Genomic DNA, 18,769 nt, shown 5'->3' on the forward strand with positions numbered 1-18,769 from the left:
GCCACACAAAGCTCAATGAAGTGGTGGTTAATAGCTGACAAGAAGTTGAGCAATAAGCTTTCTTAACAAATGACTAGTCTGAACTCCACAGCGCATTTTTCAAATATCAGCTATGATTATCATTTCAGAAATAACTTATCCTACTGGGCACGGAGGAGGATAATTTCAGAGTACTTTGCAAGCCTATTGAAATCAGCCACTGATAGGTTTGCCTAACTCCTGGGAGGTGTCTTAAAGTGTCAAGGTGCCGTCAGAAAGCAATTAAATAGCACAAGGGCGAGTGGTAATGCCGAGGGGAAAGAAAACTGCATGTGCATGTTCAGTGGTGTGCTGCGTCCCTGATGCCCGCACCTGGGGGGCCAGCAGCGAGCACTGCCCGGGCAGTGGTGTGGGCACCCACACAGCCTGCAGGGCTTGCTGGCCACCATCACGGAGCTACAGTATCCTGCAACCGTGTCCTGGGAGCTGCTCAGGGCCAACGGCAGGCCCCAGAAGGTGGACCACAACCTCAGACACATCCCTGTGAGATCACTGCTGGGTGTTTCATCCCCTGGGAGCTGCCAGCCCTCAGTGTGGAATCCCAAGGATGCGCCCCAGGGGATGCACCCCACCTGCTGTACAAAGATTCATGTGGGTGCCCCTATCCTGTCATTCCCATTCCCAGATTCCCAAACTTTTCATCATCTGTCACATCCTAGTCCTGTGTTACTCTAGGCAGTGGAGAGATGAAAGAGTTTCACTTGTTTTAAGCAGAAATCCCTCTTGGTTACCTTGACTTGGCAGGTATAAATCAAAGCCCACTAACTCTTTCTCCCATGATTTCAGCATAGGAACCTCTGCACTGACAGTGCTATTAAAGAATTCTCTGTCAGTCCATAATGACTTTGTGCAGCTAAGTGCTCACGAGCTCTGAGTGCTCTGAACTAAAGTGAAGACAAATTAAATTATACCACAGATGATCGCTCATACTATCTTCCTATCCATCCACCTATAGATATTTTTTTTCTGTTATTACTAGCAGCAAATTAAGGCTTTGGGAAATACCAGTCACATCTAAACCTATGGGGAAAGGTGGTGACAAAGTGGGTGCAAAGGTAGACCTTAGCTTAACGAGCCTAAGCTGAAGAACTCTCATTCTCCTTTTGCTTACCTCATCTGTGACATCCTAGGGTGTCTCTACATCTCTGTCACTGACTGTGGCAAAGGCTCTGCAGCAGTACTGCTTGAGAGCAGCTGGAAATTGCTATCGTCACTTGGCTACTGCTGAATGTGGGTACGGCCAACATTTTTGTTTTGGGGTGTTTTGGGGTTTTTTTGTTTGTTTTTTGTTTTGGGGTGTGAGGCATGTTCATTTCCCAGTGTGGTTGTTTCAAATACCCCTCCAAAGTGAGAACGTGAGCTGCAGCTGCTGCGTGTGCAGCCTGGCCATATTACTCTGCTCAGACATGACAAACCTTACGGAAACATCTTCTTCTGCTCCATGCAACTTTTTGCAGAACAGCACAACTGCTCCTCCAGTTCGTGCTTTGCAGAATCACAGCCTTAAAGGACCACATAAGGCAGTGAATTACCTGAGGCCTGGATGTGCTATATGCGGGGCATCACGCAGAGTGTGCACACCCGCTCTTCACTCTGCCTGGACAGGGCAACAGTGCCCTTTCCTAGGAGTGGGGTCTATATTTGCTTAGCCGCTGAACAGCCAGGCAGGCTGCACTGAGCTGTACACGGAGTAAATTTGAGAAAGTCTCTCATGGTCTTGTGTCACAGTATTAAGAAAGGGATTGTGTAACCTGATGGGCCTGCAATAGGATGGAAAACTGGGTTAGGAGACCCAGGAAGACACAGCTGTAGTCCTAAGTCCACCTGGATGTAGAGATGATAAAACCTTTGAAGGGCTTTTCCTCAGGGGTTGGGGAGAACTTAATTTATTATCTCCTGAAAAGTGCTACGAAGTCATGCCAAGAGCCAGTCTGGGTTATTGTCTCCCCCCGCTCCCCTCCCAGAGAGGGCCATCTCCCACAGGACTGGGAGAGGAGCCAGGACCTGCTCAGTGCAGATATGGAAGGTAATGTTGGACTGCATTAAATGCTTGGGCCAGATTAACTAGGTGAGCTTCCCAGCCCAGCCACAAAGCTCATCTGGCCAGAAGCATTTCTGCAGGCTGGGGAAATTGTTCTTTGTGTAGCCCAGTCAGCCCCGATGGCCTAACTGTTACTGCTAAGGAAAAGAAATAATGTCTGATGAACCTAAGCATTGTATTTCACCTGTCACAGCAATGCCTATCGAAGCATGTAACCTGACAAGTCCTGAAAACACACTATGCATAAATTGATTATGGGGTTGAGCAGATGCAAATGTGAATTGCTTGAAATTCTATGCTATTAACCCAGAAACACTGACAAGGCTTGATGCTGGGGCTTGAACCAGCTGACAGGCAAAAATGAGCAACAGTCTGACTCCAACACCTTTCAAGGCTGATGATCTAATGAGCTACAGAGACGTAGTTCAAGGATAAGGACACATTTCTGAAAAGCACAAATTGAAAATGAGCAGCATGGAAACCACTGTAACAGACGTTCAAGCAAAACCAAACCCCAGTGGTTCCCAGCCCCAGGGAACAGCTGGCTAAAGAAGCAGGTGTCACTGAAATACTTTCGGTCTTCCAACTGAGAGCTTAGCGGCTACAAAACTATGTGTAGGACTTCTTTCCAAAAATTCATCTGCGGTGGTGTGTTTGTGGGCTTTTAGTAGCATTACCCCCAGCTGTAAGGATGCAATGATCCTGGTGGTTATCTGTGAGTGAGGAGAGATTTCCTCCAGGAGACTTCCTAGTGCCCTTAGTGTGTGCGTGTTGTTTTCCCCATGGCAGAACACCATCACAGAAGAGAAAGTTCAGAGGCTGAAGGAGCAGTTCATGTCTGCCTACGATGTCACCACAGACAGACGCTTGCAAATTCAAGAGGTACGTCTCCCCAACCCCAGCTCAGGATTTCTTTTACTGAGGGACAGAGAATTAGGACAGACTTTTTATAGGGCCTGTAGCAATAGGACAAGGAGTAATGGCTTTAAGTGAAAGGAGGGTAGATTCAGAAGGTATAAGGAAGAAATCTTTTACTAACAGTGGTGAGACACTGGAACGGGTTGCCCAGAGGTGGTAGATGCATTCAAGATCAGGTGGGACAAAGCTCTGAGCAACCTGATCTAGTTGAAGATGTCCCTGCTCATTGCAGGAGGGTTGGACTGGATGACCTTTAAAGGTCACTTCCAACCCAAACCATCCCATGACTAGGGCCTACAGCTGACTTGGGAGATAAGGAAGATAGAACCTGTGTGGGGACTAGGGGAGTCATGGAACATTACATTAGCCAGATGTCCTAGTCTGGGGTTTATTTCCAGGGCAACAACATGCCAAGCTTGTATTTCCCATACTAGGTCAGCGGCCACCCAAGGGTTTTGCTTTTCTTTACTTTCATGGTTTGGGTTTGTTTTGGGTGGTTTTTTAATGTGTTTTTTTTTTTTTTTTCCCAGCTTGCAAATATGATCTTGCCGGATGATGAGAACTTTCTGCTGCTTTTCCGACAGGAAACTCCCTTGGACAACAGTGTGGAATTCATGCGGGTCTGTATCTCCACCTTGCCTCTTCCCCTTGCATGCCAACAGCTTCTTCAATACCTACGCTTCCATCCTTCATAGAACATAGCATAGGAAACACATGGGTATTGAGGAAGCAACCCACATTCTGACCTTTTCAGGTAGGGAATGTCATATGTTATTTACACCAGCAAAGCAGAGATGTGGTAGCTAGGACTGGTCTAAGAGCACCCAGGGAGTTTATTAAACTTCACAAATGCTCTCAGCCACCTATCAGTCATGCTACCAGAGACAAAACCTTACAGGAGTACCTACCCGCTGAAAAATTCAACCCTGTTGGCAGCTACAGCCAAAGCTGCAGAGCCTCATCTGCAGCACAGCATAGACCAAGAGAGCAGACCAGGCATGTTTCAAACACCATTTTATCCTGAAGCATTAGCCTGGCAGGGCATGGAGTGGAAATCTCCTTAAATTGGGCCAGCTGAGGAGCATAAGCCCATAAGGTTTCCTTAACCTTGCCCAACCCTCCCTCCAGTCTCTGCCTCTAATTAGCCCAGCACAGAATTTCATTTTTTTCCAAGACTGCTTGCAGTTGCTTTTATTTCACATCCAAACCGGGGGCTTCTGCAGATCAATGGCCAGTTGTGTATGGCCTTGACTTTTACTCAGGGCAATAAAAGAAGCTGCATGTACAAATTAGGTAAGAAATGCAGAGTGGTTTCTTAGTCTTTTCTTCCTTTTATAGACAATGTTTGCATTAAAAACGTGATAGCAGCATGTCACATGTACAGCATCCAAGTGAGAGTAAATGGTATTGTGGGGAAAGTTTATTTTATTTCATCTACAATTAATTAAATACTGGATAATGCAACAGCTTGCTTATTATGGAAGTCCTGATATGAATCTTTAAAATCTATCACCCAAGCAGGTGATTAACTGCAATATTCATGTTGTCATATCAATCTATCCCCCTTCAGATCTGGCGCAGTTACGATGCTGATAGCAGTGGATTTATTTCAGCTGGCGAGCTCAAAGTAAGTTACTCTAACAAGTCTCTTTGGGCTTGATATGCAGCTCGCTGGTGTCAATGGGAGCCTTTCCATAGGCTTTACCAACTTGCTGCTTTTTTTGTGGGGTTGACAAATGGCATTTCTAGGTTGTTCACGGTGAGTTTAAGGACCGAGGACCCTCCATCCTTCTGACACGCCTGCAGGGATCCTGCCAGGAGGGAGGATGCCCTGTTGTTGCCCTTGCTGTCACGCTTCCGCCTTGCCTCGTCCCATGACCCCACTTATCTTGGTGACCCCCAACCACCCAAAGAGTCCCCTGAGTGCTGCATCACCTTGGCTTTGCACATGTGCCTCTCCCATCTAAACAGAGCCAGTGCCATTGTGTTTTGTTACTGGGATTTCCTCACAACCCCTTCCTGAGCATGCAGATTTTCTGAACACTGATTTGTTTTTTTAAAGCTCAGGTTATTGAGGCAGAAGCCTGTTCAGAAGCCATAACTCAAACACTTTGAGCCAGCCAGGCACAGAAGCCCATCCCTGGGCTGCAGACCCTGCACTGACATCTCAATGTGTGGCTCCAGCCTGTGCCCCAATGAGACAGAGGATGCTTAAGTGTTTTGCTGAATGGCAAATATTTTGATTTGAGATCTAGCAAATACTGCAGGATTTATGTTATCTTTTGCTTATTTTGTGAGTTAATTATGAGTCGTTCCAGTATGCCTGCTTTGGGGAAATTTGGTTATTTTCTAATTTATTTGAAAAAATATTTTTCAACAAAAAAAAAAAGTGAACTTTATGTGACATTGAATACACTAGTACTAATCAGGAATGTGAAATTAGATTAATGTAACCCTACTGAATTTGGATTGAATTTCATACTGTTATTTCTTGAATTTACTCTAAAGAGTAAAATTTGTCTCTTTCCTTACTACAGGATTTCCTGCGAGATCTCTTTTTGCAGCATAACAAGATGGTTGCTGAAGAAAAGCTGGAAGAATATACTGATACCATGGTAAGAAAAGATAGTGTTGATACTGTTTAGATTATAGTACTACCTAAAAATCTCCTTAAGGGTCAATGTCTATAGGGCTATAAATGCCCTCTCCAGAGGTGTATCTTCTCCAAGAGATTCTTGTAGAAGGTTAGCACACGCTAGTGCTGTTTCTTTGCACTGCACTGGCCATCAGCTGTGAACAGCATTTCACATATTTTTTCTTTGAGTTGAACTGTTTCCTATGAGAAAACAGTTCAACTTTATGCCAAAGCAAGCTGAGCTCTAAATCCCTTTAAAAAATAGGTGCAGTGCATCCTTCTTCAGGGTACATTCAGACTCAGCCAGATCTCCAGCTCCTTCCCTCCCTCCCTCCTAGCGAATCCTTTTGCTCCCAAGACACGCAGGTATCCATCTCGTCTGCTCTGCAAAGCCCAGAAAACCTTGCTGGCTCCCTGCTGCTTCCTTGAAAGACTGGGAGACTGAAAGCTTCAATTCTTCTCCTGCTTTATCACAATATAGTTTTTATACTGCAATCAGCAACATAATGTTTGGTGTACGTTTAGTATCAGTCACCTGGATTTCAGAGCAACTTATTATATCTAGCCATCTAAAAACAAGAAAAAAAAAAAGAAGTTAATTTCTGATGCAATTTGCAAGGGTATCATTTGAGTTCCACTAGCAGACATCTACCATTGCAATTTTCTAAATGATTTTCAGATGGAACTGCCTTGATTCTTGGCACATCTGTGTTTATACCTAAAAAACAGCTTGGTATGCAGGCTAACAAGGAACTACCCACGTATTTTGCAATGCCATGTTATGTATGCATGATGCATCTATGCCTAGAAATGTAATACTTTGTGAAAAACTGTACCATTACAGAAGAGTGTGGGGTTTGGTTGTTTTTTTCCCATAGTTATAGGACAGTGAAGGGAGAGGAATGAAAGCTGCAGAAATTATTTTTCAGCTAGCAGAGTCTGGAAACAATAAAACCCCAGAAGCTACAGCCGGGACAAACCCCTTTCTGGTAGCATTTGCAGGTAGCAAATATCTTTTATGCTGCTCCATTAAGGTTTCCATCCCCAGTGGCTAATCTCTGATCAGGTGCTGGGGAATAGGTGACCTGAAGCTTGTAGACATTGGCCAGTTCATTTCCTCCAATTCCTTTCCCTTTCCCATAATTTCCCAAGAAAGATCTGCAATTTCCACAGCCCCAACACAGCTAGATATCCATGCGGCCTGGGGCTGATGGCCAGGAGGTCTGGTTTCTATTCCCATGGTTTTTTATAGATTGGCTTTGTATCTTTGGAGAGGCAGTTTAGTCTCTAGGTTACAGGATAAGATTTGATCTGGGAAAAGGGATGCTTTGTATATCTGGGGAAATCAATGATCTGAAATGCAAATCTGGCTTATGAGGACAAAAGTTTGCAAAGCTGCAGTACCAAAAAAATCAGGAATATTAATCGTTATTAGAAAATGAGGATACAGCAGATTTTTTTTTTTTTCCTTGTGATTCTTTTCTATCTGAAACTGAAGACCAAGGATGTTTACCAGTGCACGTGATCCTAAGAGCTAAGGCAGGGTGTGAAATTACAGTGCACGTGTTCTTACTGTAGTAAAACAGAGGATATGAATTCTGTACATTACGGCAAAGTATCCACATGGACAGCATCTCTACAGTAGCACATATGCTGCACAAAGTGATTGTGTGGGAACTTATCTGAAGCAGGAGAGCAAAAATGCAAGGAGGGAAGAAAGATTCAGTCTTATATGTGCAGTACTTGGAAAAAGGTAGAAGTGACTCAAGGAGCCAAAAGCGAAGGTATGGTGTCAAGGCCCAGGACAACAATAGTTCTTTGCTTTCTCTCTCTGCTTTCCACGTGGAGCGGGAGCTGCTGAAGTGCAGAGTCCTGATGGGACTCTGCCACCATCACCACTGTCTGGGAAAACAGGGGGACAGTGGCCCTTACGTTTCATTCCTAAGGCTTTCACAGACTCTGTTGTATCTTTAGCAACCAGCAGCTCCAATTCCTTTACCGCAGACTGGAAATACTTATGTTTCTCTCCCCTATTACTTTGCTCCTGCCCTTTCATCTGTTTAGGACACAAAGCCTTCAGGGCAAGGACTTCTTTCTGCTGCATACAGCTACAGGGTCTCTCACAGTGGCCCATCTATCCAATTCAGAACTTTCAAGTGCCACTTCAATAACATTCAGTTGAAATAAGCTGTGTCCCAAGGAGCTGTAGACCCATCTGTCTTCACAGGAATTTACAGATCTGTGCCCTCTTTTCTGTACATCCATGGCCAGCTGCACACATCTTAAGCAGCTACTGATACGCTGAGTGGACCCTAGAGCCTTCTGGAGAGAGGGATAAAGGGGGAAAGACAGAAACTGTCATTTTAAAGAAGCTAGCCTAGAAATGAGAAAAAAAAATAAAAAATAAGGTAATTTATGATTCTGTGCTTGGTATTTGCAGCTTTAGCTTGTGAGAGGTCTAAACAGATACTGTATCAACAAGGGCATGCTAAATACTTGCCACTTACTTATGCTGCTGTGAATGATCTTACATCACATTTAAAAAAAGCTGGGAAGAGGGAGAAAGTATTTCTTTTGGAAGATATTGGTTGTCTCCAGAAAGGAACATCACTTTATCAGGTTGCTTAGAAGACATTTCTTAAGAGGCTCTTCTGTTTCCTTGTGACCTTGATGTCCTCTCTTCAGAGAACACCAATATAGATTGGGGATTTGATGAACAAGGAACAAACCCCTGGAAAGAAAATAGTGAATGCATTGCCATTGCACAAGCCCCTGCTAACTCAAATCTTAAAGAGCACTAAAGCCACTGGAGAAAGCCACGAAAGAAGAACATTTGAATTCTCAAGACTCTTCATGGGGGAATTAAAGTAGCAACACTGTGCTGAGGAAGTCCCTTTTCAGGCACAGTTCTTGTTAGTTTTCATGACTACGCATATATATGTTTGTATTAATAGTCATTAGGTGTGTATTAATACTTATTCACGTGCACCCACTTGCATGAGAAGATACATACTCATGTGCAGTTCTGAATCCTTGAAGCCCTAGGCTGGTCACCTTCCCATGGGCTGTTGGCAAGGAGCAGGTGCTCAGAGGCCGAAGCAAAGTCTTGTATTGCTCTGAGCCTCTCTGGCCATGAGAAGGTGCCCGGGGGTCCTGCAGTGTGTGCTCCAGCAGTCAGGGCGAGCATAGCTAAAAGAGGTTTTTAAGAGCATGGTGACAATATTCTACCTTCCTGGAGTAACACAAGCTGGAGAAATGAAAATTTGCTCCCTTGCTGCTTCGTGATGAGAAGGAGGTTGTGGAAGATGACAGTAGTACTAACAACCTTTCCCAATCCCTCCCCACACCCCCCAGAGTCAAGCTGTTACTAGGCTTCTGGGTCCTGGTGAAGTTTCAACCCATGAATACCCAGCTCTCATGTGCATTTGGCAGCATTTTGTCATGAGTGACAGCTTCCATAGCTGTGCATGCACACAGCTGCGTACCTAAGCAGAATATTGTAAATGCAGGAATATGAACTAGATTTAAGTATTAAATATATAGATATAATAAATTAAGTATTCATCCTTTTTTCTTCCCTAAGAACAAATTCTCACTCAGCTTTTGTGTCTTGGCATATGTTATTGCCTTGTTCGTAGAAACACTGATAGTTCCTAGCTTCCCAGACAGTAGCAAGTACTTCTGGTTTGTAGTCCCAATGTCTACAAGCCACATGCACAGTACGCCTCATTACTGAGGCAACCTTCAGCAAATTAAGTTACACATACTGCTGCAACAGCACACACGCAACACTGACATTCACTTTTTGCATTGCCTTATGTTGATAATGTCAGATGGAGTGCAAAAAAGTCCTTTAATCTAAGCATTATTATATTTTAGCAAAATGTAAAGGATAAATCCCCCAAGTCAGCATATTATCTTTGCCCACCACAAGCTAAAATCCCAGAGGGGCAATAATGGAAGTGCAGCGACTAATAATTCAACAAGCATTGGTCCTGAACTACAGCATCTGAAAGTCTGTAGATGGAGATGGCTGAAGATTAAATCTTAACCCCAGAGAAGTCAATATAGAAATTGTCCAGGCTGCAACGATGCCAGGGTTTTGCTGTGCTTATCTGCAAAGGTTCTCCTGGGGACCGAGCTGCATGCCCTGAGCACAGGAACCTGCTGCTGACTAGCTGAGGGCTCCTCATCTTCTTAGAAACAGCTTGACTTCTCCCTGAAGATGGTCTGTCTCCATGAGTATGCATTGTGGACTACCTCTACTGTACATTGCCGGGATTTCTGGTCCTTTTGTGGCTGCTATCTGTCCCCTGTGTGAGGACAATGGTCAGGGCTCAGTGTGGTCACTTTGGCTGTGAAAGCCTGTCTGTCTGTGCTCAGTGCCAATGCCAGTGTACTTACATAGGGAAATAAAAGTCAGAGTACAGAAAATCCAAGTGATTTAACCCCCTAACACCTTACTGGCCAGGCTACCTTGTCTGTGTTAATGAAGTCTTTTAAGACCACCAAAGAAATGGTGTAATAATGGAAAGACAAATGTTTATTGTATTGAAAAAAGTCTAAACAGAGTTCATTATGTGTTTTAACACACTGAGAAAACTTCCCAAAGCTCTAGAAATACAGTAAGAGTGGAATATAGCCTAAAAGACTGGTTGCCTAAAGGAGCATCCCTTCTCCTGGTAGTGGTCCATGCTGGCCTCCCTCCCAGGTGGCTCTGTAAGGATGCCGTGACACCCAAGAGACCGCAGTGATGCACTGGCACTACAACCATCACATCTCCTAACCTCAGCCACCACGATGGGAACCCCCTCCATCCCCAGAGAGCTCCCTCCCGGCTTTGAGCGGGTGTGATTCCTCTTGTTGCTTTGCTGTGTGTAAAAAGAGAGGACCCACACAGCTGATGAGCACAATGGAGGGAAATCTGCCTCCTGTGTCCCTTCTAGACTTAATCCCATTGGTGCTGTCACCTCCAGTTTTGCACCACACTTGCTATGGCATAAACCAGGGGAAGCAGAAAATCCCATTTAAGCTCAAACCCATTTAAGATGAAAACCAACAGAACTCAGGAGCCTGCAGGCTTTTGAAAACCCTAGCTGATAGGAACCAAAACACTCAGAAATCCTGCCCTAAACAACTTGTCTGGATTACACAGGCTATCTGGCCAGGCAGAGCACTGATCTTTTGTCCTGAGGGCAACCTGCTGGCCACTGGGCCCTCCTACCACTCTGCAAAAGCCTTTGTGCCCCCATCCTTCCTTAAGGAAAGAAGCCAATAGGCAGTCCTGCAGCTAGGGCACGTGCCTGTCTTCATACACCCTCAATAACTTTTGTACTCGCTGGCCAATTACGGTTACGAGCAACAGTTACAGCTGTTAGGTATAGATACCCCCAATGTATATATTTGTGAGAGCAGGGGGTTAGGCATGAGCCGACTCTTTCCTTGTTCTGCCTGCGGGATAAAATGCTTTAGTATACACACAGACCCAGAATCAGAGAAGGTTTAAAAGCAGGCTTTAGTGAGTCCACTGATCACAGAACTATTTATTTTAGTTGTTTACTTCTTTTATTATCTCTGTCATGGAAAATAATTCAGATTTGTAGCATTATATTGCTCTCCAAAGTACACGTGTGTGTGTGTGTGTGTGTGTGTGATATTGTGGTGTTTCAGTGACCTTCTTTACAACACCAGACTGGGAAAGCAGAAATATTTCCTTTGCTGAATTCAAAGCCAATAGCAGTTTTGATTTTTCACTTAGAAACCCAAGAGGTAACAACTCTTATTTTGCAAACCCAGCTCTTACTTGTGCTCTGCCTCGGAGTCCATGGACTACGTTCAAACAAACAGAACTAAGACTTCCCTAGTGCATTGCCATTAAAATGTCAGTGAATTAATTTGTGCAAACACTTTAAAACACAGGGCAGCTTGACAGTAAAATAAATGCATCATTTTATAAAGCATACTGCTAGATGAAACAAAGCTTTTAGTAAAACGAAGTGCTATTTAAGCATGCCAGACCTTGTCCTTGACCACATTAAGATGTTTCATAGCAGCCTGGCAACATAAATATACCTTTCAAGAGTATAAACTGAAAATCCATCAAGTTCAATATATCAAGATGGTGTGTAAAGGCAAAAGTTTAAATTAGAAACAATGTCATAATGATTTCAAATATCTGCTTCTCCCATAATGTATGCTTCATCACGTGGAGTGGGTACCCTCTGTCATTCTTTGTGTCCTTACATACAAAATCAGCAGATCAGATCAAAAGCTCATATGCTTGAAAATTGAAAGTTTAATTAGAAAACATTTCCCCAGGCTTTTCCTAAGTAATGCAGCCCAAGACTGCCAGGTAGTGGGTACGCATGAGCTCCAGCTGTCCAGATAACAGGATTAGGTCTATCTTATTAGCTGTGGTATCTGAACTAATTCAGTGAACACTAGTTCATCTTCCCTACATGTTTTCCATCTCTCATGTGGAAGCCACTGGACAAGAATTAGCTTGGCCTAGCTCTTCCAGCCAGACTTTTATTTTCTCTCTGTTAACGGATACGAACAATCACAATTTTGCATATATTTGAAAATTGTATTCAGGATACTTCTTGCAGAAAAAGGCCAAACAATTTGAAACTTTCTTGGTATTGCAAAAGCAGAGCTGAGTGAAGGAGGTCAGAGAGGGGAGCTGGTTAGCTATAAGAAGACATGGTCAGCTCCTGAAAGTTTAACATTAAGCTTGAAGATAGGGTGCAAACAAAGCAAATTGACTGGAAATGTTGCTTTTCATTAAGTGTTCCACTAAGGAAAGTATTGTCTCCACAGTTAAGTGTGTTTTAATGGGCTCTGCACTACTGCTGGAATATTGTAAAGGGTTCAGAAATGGATAGATTTGAAAACCACTGGCTCAGGAAATCGGGAAGGAAGCAGAAAGATGTTTACCTCTAAACTCCACCTCTAATCTAGCCTGTTTCATTAAGGGAGCACAAATCTGTTCAGCCTCCAGGGGTTTTGTGACTCCTGAAACCAAGAAAACTTGCTGCACCCACAAAGTACAGCAGATGCAGGGCAGGCAGGACACCCAAAGTCCCAAGACAGGAACAGCTGTGCCAGGGTGCTTATTTATTTATTCTGTGGAAGAGCTATTTATTTATTCGTGAAGAAGAAATGAGTGCCTTCAGCTGGAGCTGGCCTGCCCCAGGCAGCAGAGTCCCTGAGAGCTTCACCCCGTGCTTCCCACCAAATACTGTCCCCCACCACCACACCAGATACGCCGCTTTGTGGTAGCTTCCTACAGACCCTGTGGGTAACTAATGCTCCTTGGTGGCCTAAACAGAGGGAATTAGAGCAACATTTTCAAAAGAGCTTAAGTTACTGTAGGGCCTAGGGACTGTGATATTCCCACCACCCAATGCTGGTACTTTCTCAAACTGGCTAAATAGGGGTTGTTTCCATAAGCTTCCTTTATGGAGTATTTTTCAGAGTAATAGTGTAAGGTGGATGTTGCAAAGCCACCTGTGGTGGAGAGTCAGCAAAACTGAACTAGTAGGGTTATCTTCCTCTCTCCTTACACAGCAAACAGAACCAGCTTAGGCACTGACATCCCATTTGGAGAGAGGCTTTTAAAATCTTGCCTGGGATGATTTATTTCTAGAAGGAACATTAACCATTTTCTATTGCCTGCAGAATAACTCCCTTGTCAGCCAAAGACTGAAAGCTCAGGTTGGCCTCTCTGATGTCAGTGGGAGGCTGTCATTGCAAAGGCATGACTCCCCTCGGTGGCACCAGTAAAGGCAGCTTCTGTCCCATCCCTTCCTCCAGCCTTGCCTCGTAGTGGCCCCAGCAGAGACCAGAGGAGAGGCTGGTACTGCAGTGGGATAGCCGATGGGGCAGAAGGCAGGATGGAAAAAGTTAGACAAGCTGAAAAGGCACAACTTGGACTGATGCAGCCTGAGATAAGTCCTCAGGATGGCTCAGCAGCTTTATTCCTATCTCCATTTCTAGAGTGAAGGAAGATTTAAAAGTCTTTCTTCTGTCATTTAGTAGCTCTGCACGAAACACATGTTGGGCCAGTGAAATGGGAAAGTGGCCTTCTGTGTGCCACTGAACATCCACATAGCTCTCAGGATGTCATTTTCCCAAAGATATCAATATGGACCTTCAATCATTCATAGGAGTTTTATACTGTCTTTCAGTGGGAGGGAAAGTGAGCCCCCATCCAAACTTCAGTAGTGTAAAACACTCAGAGTAATTAATGGAATAAAACCCTCTTGCAGAATCTTAATCTAAACCTGGTGCAATAAATGGTTACCATGAACTCACTGTCCTCGGCACAGCTCCCTGCCCTTGAGCAAGGGGCACGGAGGAGGCAGCATGGACAGAATAGGCAAGGTCTGCTGAGAATGCAGCTCTCCAGATACTACCTCTCCTCATGCCAGTGTCAGGCTCTGCCCTGGTTTCACTGCTAGGAAGTGCTCAAGATCTGCTGCTGGCTCCCATGTGTTCAGGCTCCGTCAGAGCAGGTGGTCCTCTCCGTCTAAGCCTCCTGAGAAGGGGACTGCTATGGGCCTTCTCCAGCAGGTGTGTGATTGCACCAGAGATTTGTAGTAGCCTGGTTACTTATAACTACTAAATAAGCAAATGCGATTTATGAAGGTAAGATTAACGCATATTCCCTTCCTGACTATCTGACAAAAAATGTCAATCTGTCTTACTAAAATACTCATCTTCACCCACCCACCCCCCTGCAATATGGAATATGTTTTTTCTAGAACTTTGAGCCATGAGTTCCTGAGGTTTGTAACCCATTAAACATCTCCCCCTCTTTCCCTGTAACAGACGCTTTTTGTGTGCCTTGCAGAGAAACACAGTAGCAAATACAATAAATAAATAAATAAATAAATTCTGGTGGTGACTCATCAAAAAGATCATGTTAAGGAAAAGGTAATGTTAAGGAAAGGATAAGTTTTGTATTCACACAGGTTAACTTCTAGACATTTGCAGCCTGAACCTCCTTCCCAGTCTTGGCACTTTCAGACAGCAGGCTTTGAGCTGAGCTTTAGTGGCATAAAACCCTGACCCGAGTGCCTATCTGAAGGTGACATTTGCACCTCAGCTGCTCGGTAGCCACAGCAACAGTCAAAGATAAGGATGGAGTCAGGATGGAAGCATTCGTGAGTTCCCCCTCTTTTTTCCAGCATTTTTTTCAGGGGCCATAGCAAGGCCAGTTTTAGTTTCTTAAGGTGTTTGCTGTAGCTCTGTCTTTATCTCTGTGTAAGGTAGGAAGGGAGAAGTGCCGGGTTTGGTTGCTTGGGCTGTGGCTGTCAGGAAGCAGGAAGGCTTTGCTATCCTCTTGTGCCACGCTTGCACTTGGTGCTAGCAGAGGACACCATGCCACCTGGGGCTTGGGCAAGCACTCCAAGCAAGCAAGCAGAGGTGAAGGCACTGGGCAGAGAAAAATGTGTATTGGTTGTTTCGTATGTATGTTTTCCTCGGGGAGCCTATCCATTTTATCTCTGTCTTCTTGATTTTTAGATGAAAATCTTTGACAAAAACAAAGATGGACGGCTGGACCTGAATGACCTGGCAAGGTAGGCTTTAGTAATATCAGTGGGCTTTTTCAGCTCACGATGGCAGATCCAGGCAGGGTGATGATCTCCCTCTGGGGACATGCATTTGAATCCTACCTCCTGTCACATTAAATCAGGTACTCTGATGGAGGCATCCCAGGTCTCAGATGCATGGTCCCCATCCCAATAGTCCGAGAACCTAGAGCTGGTGACAGTGAGCAATATCAGGACCTGTTTGTGCATCACCAACACACCTGGCATGATCCATGCTACCTCTGTGATGCTCCTCATGAGGTGGTGAAGCGGCCAGTGGCGCTGTTTCTCGAAAAGAAGAATGGTGATCCCCTTCAGCAGCATCACAGATGTACATTTATTTCGCATCATTGTGCACAGCAGGGATCACAAAGAATTTTTGCTGCTAGTTTGAGGAATAAGAGTGCTACTACAAAGGAGTTTGCCAATGGCAGTAAGGAAGGATTTGGAAAGACAAGGTGAAGACACTTGTGATTGAAGCTGGGGACTCAGTCATGGGCCTCTGTCTCTTTTCTGTCCTTGATACCTCAGAGGCTTTTGTATGATTTTCACTGCATGTGAATAGAGAGTGTGCCTCTGTCTGTAACTGTGTGTGCAATGGCTGGACGGGACTTTAAACGTGCAGGTACAGTCTTAAAATACCAGTTTGGGGGTTGAGAGGAGAGAGGTGCAGGTTCACCACTGTTACTTTCTGCTTGGGATCACAACAAATGCCACAATGCAGGAAAAATACCTGCAGTGCATGTAGCAGTCCCCTTTGACCACTGAATATATGAAGAGAAACAGAGGCAGAATGGAGAATATCTAAAGGGGGTTGCTGTTGCATTTTCCTCTTAAGTACAGTTCCAACTGAGGTTCCCCCCTGGTCTAAGCACATTTCTCACACACCAAACCTCTCCGTGAGCAGACACAGCTCAGCATACCCAGCATCACAGGTTTTTAAACCTGGGGGTTAGCAGAGCAGCTGGATGACAAAAGGTTTTATCAGTGCTGTGGGGGGCTTTGGGAGGGGAAAGGAGAGGAATTTACCCAGTCCCAATGCATACCCAGTATGAGTTTGTCCTTCACTTTTACAACCACCAATTCTCCCTCCAAAAGAGAGCGATAAATTACTCTTTCCTTTCACGCAGCACAGCAATCCAGTCACGAGGAATGATTGTCTGGTGGTTCTTGCTTCAGAGGCTGACAACCTCCATTGCGGTGGACCACCAGAAATACTCTGGGAGAAGCAATGGCACTAAGGAACACGTCTGCAGAGAGCCAAAGGGCACCTGCCGTTCCCCATCAGACAGGGAGGAGGGCATGTGCTCCTGTAACAGCCCTCCATAAATAACCCACAGGCAATTTTTTTTTATGAAGGCCTATAATCAAAAATCCCTTCGCTTTATGAACCAGAAGAGTTCAGAATAGTTTGTGTGCAGGTGATAAAGCAGAAATATAGTAATTTAAATCTCTCCATTCAGGATTCTGGCACTTCAGGAAAATTTCCTTCTTCAATTTAAAATGGATGTAAGTACTGCTATTTTTTGATGCATCAATTCCACCTCTCTCAACTAAGATACCATGGGCCCAAACATGAGTTGTTTGGGTTTTTTTTTTTTTAATTTTTCATTTGCTTTCCCTCTCTGCATGCAGGCTTGCAGCACAGAAGAAAGGAGGAGAGATTTTGAGAAGATCTTTGCACACTACGATGTTGTGAGTCCCAGGGGCTATTCCCTTGCAGTCTTTAGCATATGCTGCTCAGACTTCTTCCTCCTGCCGGGTGCTGTGGCAGTCACTCAGGAGCTGCAGCTGTGCCCAAGCCCATGGGCCAGAGGGGCTCAGGCATCAGGCTGGGGGTTGAGGTGGGGACAGAGGGGAGCAATGCTCAGAGATCTCACGGTGAGGGAGCCAGTTTGACTTTCTCCGTTGCCACAGCCAGTGCTGCTGCATTAGCAGCACCTTCCTGCAGGAGACGCGAGGGATGTAAAGGAGATGGTGGCTTTAGCTCTCACGGTTCCTGGCAGTTTGGAACATGCATCACTGCCACCTGAAAAATAAACCCTCTTCCAGTACTGAACGAAGGGCTATTTAGGGAGTCTGGCCCAGGACAGATATGACCACCTAACTGCCTGTTGGAAATCAGCAATTCAGTTCCACTTCTGACAGTCACAGCGCTCCCTCAGGGTGGTGACCAGCAAGCCTCACAAACTGGTGGGAGGTGTTGCTCCCATTTGAGCATGAGAGCATGGTATGGGGAAAAGGAAGGAATCTTAGATATTTGATATTTGGAAGAAATTATTCACTGTGGTGAGGCACTGGCACAGGCTGCATGGAGAAGCCGTGGATGCCCTGTTCCTGGAAGAGTTAAAGGCCAGGTTGGATGTGGCTTTGAGCAACGTGGCCTATGGAAATAGATGATCTTTAAGGTCCCTTCCAACCCAAACCATTCTATGATTCTATGATCTTTATGCTAGAAAGGTCAGTGACTGCATGGACCTACCGACGTACTGCAAAACATTGTAGTGTTTTTACTCACTGGAGCGTTTTGATGTTTATTCCACCTTTCAGAGTAAAACGGGAGCACTTGAAGGCCCAGAAGTGGATGGGTTTGTCAAAGACATGATGGAACTGGTCAAGGTAGTTTCATGGCTCTTCCTGTTTGTTGATACCCTGTATTTCTGAGAGGAAGGTGCTTGTTTCGGAAAAGTTATGTAAATAGAGAGGCTAGTAAGACCATGGAGTCAAATTTCACTTTGATCAGCAGCAGAAATGAATGTCACAGTCCCAGCATGTACATGGTAGAGCATTCCGCCATGTCACAGAAATTCTGCCTGACAAATTAATACAGCTTCAAGCAGCAACTGTATTAAGAAAGGTCCACTCTAGCTCGTACTACGAATTAAATTCAACATCGCGACCTGTGTTGATGTGGATCAGTTGTCAGACAGTCCTTCTTCTGTTTTCACTGCGGATGTGGTCCTCCCCAGAATGACCAAATCATTCATTAGTTCACCACAGGGCTACACTTGAAAATTACTTGAGGTCTATCTCTAATCAACAATACTGTACCCAGCCTGTCACTCCAGCTTCGTACGGACAGCAGAGTCCATCTGCATTGGATTACCTTGAGTTTCCAGATGCAGTCCAAGATAGAACTTTTGATCCAAATATAACCTGATCTTTGGCTCGCTGTGAGCTGGAGCTGTTGCATTTCCACACAATGTGAGCCGAGACAGGGATGCCTGCACTCCCGTGTCAGTTTAGCAGAGAGCAGACTGCTGATGGCTGCGCTGTCCTCGTGGTGTGCAGAGAAGGCTGAGGGCAGGCAAGAGGTTGGACTCGTGCTCTGTGTGTGTGTGTGCAAAGGAGGGAAGGTTGTACTTTCCCGAAGGGCCTTCATCAGCATTGTCCTGGGACACCACAATGCCTGTCAATGTGGTCTCCTCCTGAGGAAGTGGGAAGCAGAGGAAGCAGTACAGCATTAAGAGCATACAGAGGCAGGGTAGCCTGTAAAATGTGTCTTTAGGATTCATTTGATCCACTAAAGGTATTTTTAAG

General features: G+C 44.9%; 1 protein-coding gene across 1 annotated transcript in view; it reads left to right on the plus strand.

The window, feature by feature from the left end:
* CARMIL1 (capping protein regulator and myosin 1 linker 1) overlaps positions 1-18,769 on the plus strand; it is a 269,902-nt gene that overhangs the window by 224,611 nt on the left and 26,522 nt on the right. Inside the window, exons 38-45 of the mRNA XM_080378536.1 lie at positions 2,870-2,962; positions 3,529-3,618; positions 4,569-4,625; positions 5,536-5,613; positions 15,162-15,217; positions 16,693-16,738; positions 16,865-16,924; positions 17,780-17,848. Coding sequence (XP_080234662.1) covers positions 2,870-2,962; positions 3,529-3,618; positions 4,569-4,625; positions 5,536-5,613; positions 15,162-15,217; positions 16,693-16,738; positions 16,865-16,924; positions 17,780-17,848 — 549 coding nt within the window. The remainder of the gene's footprint in view (positions 1-2,869; positions 2,963-3,528; positions 3,619-4,568; positions 4,626-5,535; positions 5,614-15,161; positions 15,218-16,692; positions 16,739-16,864; positions 16,925-17,779; positions 17,849-18,769) is intronic.

This window comes from Falco punctatus (assembly GCF_963210335.1).
Source record: "Falco punctatus genome assembly, chromosome: 3".
NCBI lineage: Eukaryota > Metazoa > Chordata > Aves > Falconiformes > Falconidae > Falco > Falco punctatus.